This window comes from Ascaphus truei, chromosome 6 (genome assembly GCF_040206685.1).
Source record: "Ascaphus truei isolate aAscTru1 chromosome 6, aAscTru1.hap1, whole genome shotgun sequence".
NCBI lineage: Eukaryota > Metazoa > Chordata > Amphibia > Anura > Ascaphidae > Ascaphus > Ascaphus truei.
Window position 1 is genome coordinate 10,240,999 of NC_134488.1, and position 1,323 is coordinate 10,242,321.

General features: G+C 43.3%; 1 protein-coding gene across 1 annotated transcript in view; it reads right to left on the bottom strand.

Annotated features, from left to right (window-relative positions):
* SNX19 (sorting nexin 19) overlaps positions 1-1,051 on the bottom strand; it is a 115,005-nt gene extending 113,954 nt beyond the window's left edge. Inside the window, 1 exon segment of the mRNA XM_075603365.1 lies at positions 647-1,051. Coding sequence (XP_075459480.1) covers positions 647-665 — 19 coding nt within the window. The 5' untranslated portion in view covers positions 666-1,051.
* Positions 1,052-1,323: the final 272 nt, after the last annotated feature.

Below are 1,323 nucleotides of genomic sequence, written 5' to 3' on the forward strand. Positions count from 1 at the left end.
ATAAACGCAGCCTTATGGATGGATGTATTTTGGATGTTAGATTGCTGGCATTCTCATCACTAGGTACCTGCCTCCTTGCCTACAAAATGAGATGCAATCTATAGGATAAACAATTACCTCTCTCCTTGTATATCGGGTACCAGTAAATCTGGAAGTCACATTGCTGGAGATTTCCTGGCTCTCGTTATGATGGTTTGTCTACTACACTGTCTACAGTGCATATTTCTGTCCAGAGGCCAAAGTGCGATGGTAGTAAGGGGAGGACCACTACTTTTTAATTTACAATCCCTGAGTGCCACTACTTTTTTATTGACAACATGATGGTTCACCTTTATATTTAAAGATGCATTTATTTTAAGAAGCGCCTCTCCCTTTCTGCTTAATAAACATGAATATTGTATGTCTTTCTAAAATATGGTCAAAATAACTTCTCTTTAATGTTAAAATAAATGTAGAGCACTTTGCAGTCACAGACTTTTTAAGCCACTTCAACCTCTGTGTGTCACTATAATTCCAGCGTCATACAATGTCTCTCTGCTGCTTAGTCAGGTTGCATGGCAGTCTCCAGACCTGTGTCTGTGTCTCTCTAGATATACAGATGAAAGCATTCCCTTATTTGGGTGAATCGGACTGTCACATTCCTTACCGGTCTTCCCAATGGACATCAAATAACTTGCCGTCTCTTGCGTGTCTCTCCAGATGTGTCACATCACTGCCAGCCTTCACTTCTGTCTGCCTGTCTCTTTTGACATGACAGCACTGGTCATCTTTACAACAGTCTCCAGATACCCAAGTGCAACCTGCCTTCTCTCTGGGTGTCACATATGATCGCAGTCACCAAGATGTGTGTGTCTACATGTCACATTCCTGGTAATCTCCTATCTTTCTCACTGAGTGTCCGATTGCATGCAATCGCCTAGCCACGGAGTGTCTGCTATGCTAAATATACCCGGATAATCCCGGTATTAGATGTGCTGCTTTCCCTGCCTGTCGGTGTCTTATTATGAATGGCTCTGCTTCCTGGGTCCCAGCTGATGATCCTACAGGTAGAGAGCCGCCTTTCGCAGCAACCCTGCACCGCTCACACTGCCATCTGGTGGTTGGAGGTCACACACACATCCTGAGGGGACACCGATACACAGTGCTGTACTGTATCTCTTCTAGACACTTTAAGCACAATTCACTCACCTCAATGGCTTATTTATCAGAGAAAATAGCCTTAGCATTATTTTTACTTCTCTCTCCCTGGAAATATTGTTTAAGCACAGTTTAAGTCAATGGAAGAAGAAGAGATCCCCAGTGGCTGAAGTAGCATAGAAAAAG